This window comes from Bidens hawaiensis, unplaced genomic scaffold, assembly GCF_021521415.1.
Source record: "Bidens hawaiensis isolate Kalapana, Puna unplaced genomic scaffold, B.hawaiensis_p1.1 tig00002553_1, whole genome shotgun sequence".
Classification (NCBI taxonomy): domain Eukaryota; kingdom Viridiplantae; phylum Streptophyta; class Magnoliopsida; order Asterales; family Asteraceae; genus Bidens; species Bidens hawaiensis.
The window spans coordinates 1,471,458-1,475,882 of NW_027491139.1; the positions used below are offsets into that span (position 1 = coordinate 1,471,458).

General features: G+C 33.7%; 1 protein-coding gene across 1 annotated transcript; it reads right to left on the reverse strand.

Annotated features, from left to right (window-relative positions):
- Positions 1-1,187: 1,187 nt before the first annotated feature.
- LOC143620252 (F-box/FBD/LRR-repeat protein At1g16930-like) lies at positions 1,188-2,291 on the reverse strand. Its single transcript, XM_077091972.1, has one exon. The coding sequence runs from the start codon at positions 2,289-2,291 to the stop codon at positions 1,188-1,190; it is 1,104 nt and encodes a 367-aa protein (XP_076948087.1).
- Positions 2,292-4,425: the final 2,134 nt, after the last annotated feature.

Genomic DNA, 4,425 nt, shown 5'->3' on the forward strand with positions numbered 1-4,425 from the left:
GATAGTCAGATTTGGTTATTTCCAATTAGCCAAATTTATAATTTTTAACAAGTTAATTATTAGAAATAATTAACAAAAATTTTTATAATCAGTGGGCTCGATATTTTTTAAAGTATAATGGGTTCATTGTTCGTGTAAAGAAAGGGTTAGCTTGAAAATACAATACTATACCTATCTATAATCGGAAAAAGATTGGGTTCGGGCGAACCCGAGCCCATACACATACCCCGCGCGTGGTTTGCATGATAGACTTGACAATACTAAGCATACTCGTTGTATAGCGGTGAAATGTGAAAAAAGTCTTGTGACGCCACGTATGCTTTGGAGGCTTTTACATATTTCATAGACGATGACATTTGATGATTTGTTGTGTTAACATGAAGTGTGAGCTAGTTTTGATCATTAGTGAATTATTGACATTAATTATAACTGAATTTATTTAATATTACATTTTATAATTAAAATACTAAAACGTATTTAAAATTGTGACAAAAATATACTAAAATTCATTTAAACAATACTAGACATAAAAAAAAAAAAATTTAATCATAAATCATATGAACAATGCCTAGCTTCTTATATGCTCACAAATCAAAATATTATTCAGGTATTTGGTCATTCGGTAATCGGTATTCATGTTGGGTAGGGAGAAAGCAATGTAAATAAACACATATGTTCACAAAGTATAACCTCTCATAAGCATAAAAACATTATATTAAGTTCCAAAACCATAAATATAACCAAAATCAAAACATTAAATTGCAATTCAGGTTCATGACATAACCAAAATCAAAACAAAAGTTCCAAAACCGTAGATTGTTATCACTAATAAGGAATCAAATCGCGATAGCTTGAGGACAAGGTTGCAAAAGTCGTTAGGCGGACCCTAGGCCGCAGACTGAGGAGTTGGATGTACTCGGGGAGTACTCGGACATGGTAAATATAAAGAAAATTAATTTTGGATATTATATATATATATATACACATATGACGAATATAATAAATTTACTAATATTTATAATTAAATAAGTAAAGATCAATATAAAAAAGAGAAATCTATTTTTAAATAATAAATTATTCTAAAAATTGTTAGTCATTAAATAAAAAAAATGATATTTATTCTTTAATATTAAAGAAATACGAGTTATGCTTTATTTTTTAAGCCAAAATCGGCTCAAGTTCACCGACTAGATGCAATTCTGACTGAGGTTACCATTATCAGTTACCATTACGCTACACTTGGCATCATGTGACTCGGGTAGCAAGTAAGCTTTCAAACCCGGAACATGCTCTAGTAATTCCCTTGTCAACTCGCTGTCCGGGGCTTGAAGCCCATTATGATACCAAAAACATCTAAAATCTAGCTTCAAAAGCTTCAACTCCCGAAAAGGCGAACATCCATTCACCGGAAACAATCTGAGTAGATGAACAACTGGCGAGAATAGTGTGAGCGATTTGGCATTATGTAAAGTATTAAACAACATCAGCAGATCATCAAACACCTTACCCACTGTGTCAAGCATAGGAAAACCATTGTAGTCGATGACCACCGTGTCAAGCATAGGAAAACCGCCCTCATGTGTTACCAACCTTGGGAAATTACGCCCTCCCCACTTGAAATATCTAAGTTTTGGAGTCGTGAATACACAATGATGGACATAATCGTAGGACGAGACGGTAATTTCAGAAAGTTGTGCCGCGTGCACGTTTAAAACCATGCCCTTTGTTCTAACAAAACAAAAGTCCAATCGTAACTTGTCTAGCACCGGAAACCCTGAGAACGAATCAAGATCCGTAATTCTCGCCTTTTTGAGATGTAAATTGGTGAGATTCTTAAATGATCCTGATCTTGGTTTCAAAAACGAGCAACAAACATTGCTTCGCTTTTGCCTAATGAATAGTTTTAAGCTTGTTAGTGAATCCGATGAAGTATGTAAATCGATCGGCCAGATGCTAACGTAATCGATGTCTGCTTCCAATTCTTGGACACCATGAGAAAACGTGCAATCGAAAACTATTTTTAAGCTCCTGGGATAGTATTTTCCGTCATGTTTGAAGGTTAACCTGTCCAACTTCACTGGTTGACGACGTGATATAACATTAACGACAAAGTTATCGAAAACATCTAGGTTTTCAAAACCATGGGAAGTGAATTTGAGATCCGGAGTACCAGTCCATGTAGAGAACCATGATTTCGATAATACCATTGTTTGAACAGCATGCCTGGCCTCAAGACAAGAAAGAATGCGAAGCTGCAGGGATTCTGGCAGGTTTGATAGCCTGTCTGCCATTGTTGCGGTAGCTTCTTCTTCACCTAACTATCTTAAGCGTTTAGATCGCATATATATTATGAAGAATTAGGGTTTGTATCGGCAGGTTATTAATATATATGCCCACAAGGATAATACATATATGGGTAGTTAAAAAAATAAAATAAAATAGTAAAATTTAATAATATACATAATAACATATCTTATATCTTATGCCATCTTATGGATTCAATATCATAAAATACATAGATTAGTAAGAATAATTTGTATTTTTATTTTAAAAGAAAATCAAAATGAAAGGTCGTGAATCTATACCAACTAAGAAAAAGAGAAGCCTAACATCAATTCATCCTAGTTGAGTTGGCCGCCCACCACCGCCACCACCCAGCACCACCATCCCACCGCCACTCACTACCATTTTTATTTTATTCCGACTTTTTTTAGCTTGCCAAAAAATAAAAACTAATAGTTCATGTCATTCCCACATGGTAACCAAACATGCCAATGAAATGATAATGAGTCATTCCATTATCTCGTCCATTCCATTCCCTCGTTCATTCCATTACCCTGATTAATCGCAAACTTTACATTTATTAGCATAGGTTGGGTGGGTATTACTTATTAGTAAGCGGAATTTTCTAAACTTTTTTATGTAAGCATGACACATGTGAAACGACTCTACGAGAAACGATAAACTCAGTTGTTTTAAAACGTTTGTGTCAATGTTGAAATTCGACATGTATGTAACAAATATTCTTATACCTGAGGTCGTTCGTTCATTCAGATTCGTAACGACACTAGCTTAGAGTAGTTATAAATTGCTACCAATAAGTAATGTTTCATGAATTTTTGAGTGTTCATGGAAGACTTTCTATACGTGAAAACATGTAAGTCTTAAAATAATAAAATTTCATATAAACGAGCGAAGGTGTGTGTGAGCTACTTGAGATTGATTGGCTACAAATTGAATCACGAGGTTGAGCCTAAAAATAAGTTAGTTCAATAAATGAGTCGGCCCAAACTTCACTTATCAAGTTCAAGTAGGCTCGCCAACTTAAATAAGCATGTTATTTTTTTAATTTCTATTTTTGTATATTAAATTTTTATATAAGATAATTATTGTGTGTGTGTTTGTGTGTGCAAATAGCTACATGGGTATATAAAATTAAATAAAAGAAATAATAAATAATAAACGTGCCAAGCTCGAGCTCTAGATATAACGCTCGAAAAAAAATGAGTTCACGCTCAAGGCTTTATAACTTAAACAAACCATGGCCTGAACTTAAGCTTGACTCGGCTCGTTTGTATCAGTAGTTGGAAGTGCATTATGAAGCTTCATGCCCACAATAATTCTTTACCATACCAAGATTCTCAAATGATATCAAATTTTGTTTTCACCTAGGAAAGCCTATTTAAAATGGAATTGAAAAAGAAAAAAATTTCAATCAATAAAGCATAAAATTAACTAATTAATTTTACAGGAAATTAACAAAAGGTATAGCCTAAAATCATTAATCATTAACAAACAAAAACTTATAGGCCCAAATTCATTATTTCCAACCATCTTCATCAGTTCAAAACTTTCCAGCCAAATGTCAAAAACCGAAAAACCCAAACCCATTATGAAGAAACGAAAACCAAAAAGGCCTAAACAGAATTCTTGTTTGTTGTTCGATTTGAGCACAAAACCGGCCCATTCACACCACTCGGAAACGGGCATTTCCTACTCATTTTCAACATAACCAAATTAGTAACTAATCTAAAGGCCACAAATGACTTATGGAAAGTCATTCCACCCATGGAAGGAACTGAATAACAACACAATACACACCGCACCGCACCGCACCGAACACTGTTATAGTGATTAGTGACTGCAGGCCAGACACCATAGGCTTGTCACAAAATCAACCAGGAGACATGCTAAATACAAGATGTATATGTTAACTGCTAATATATATAAGCAGCTTTTTATGCACACTGCTCCATATAAATTTAATAATTATCAAGAAGTCAACATAAACTAAAAATTTAAGGTTAAAACTAAAATAAGATAGAAGTATGACAACCATATTTTGTCTTCATCGAGAAGACTAGAGAGAAAATAGTAGAAAACAGCAATATAGAAGCACAAAAGTAAAAACAATCACTTTTTTGA

Coding starts and splice junctions, on each gene's coding strand:
- LOC143620252 (XM_077091972.1), bottom strand. CDS start 2,291: ATGGCAGACAGGCTATCAAACCTGCCAGAATCCCTGCAGCTTCGCATT.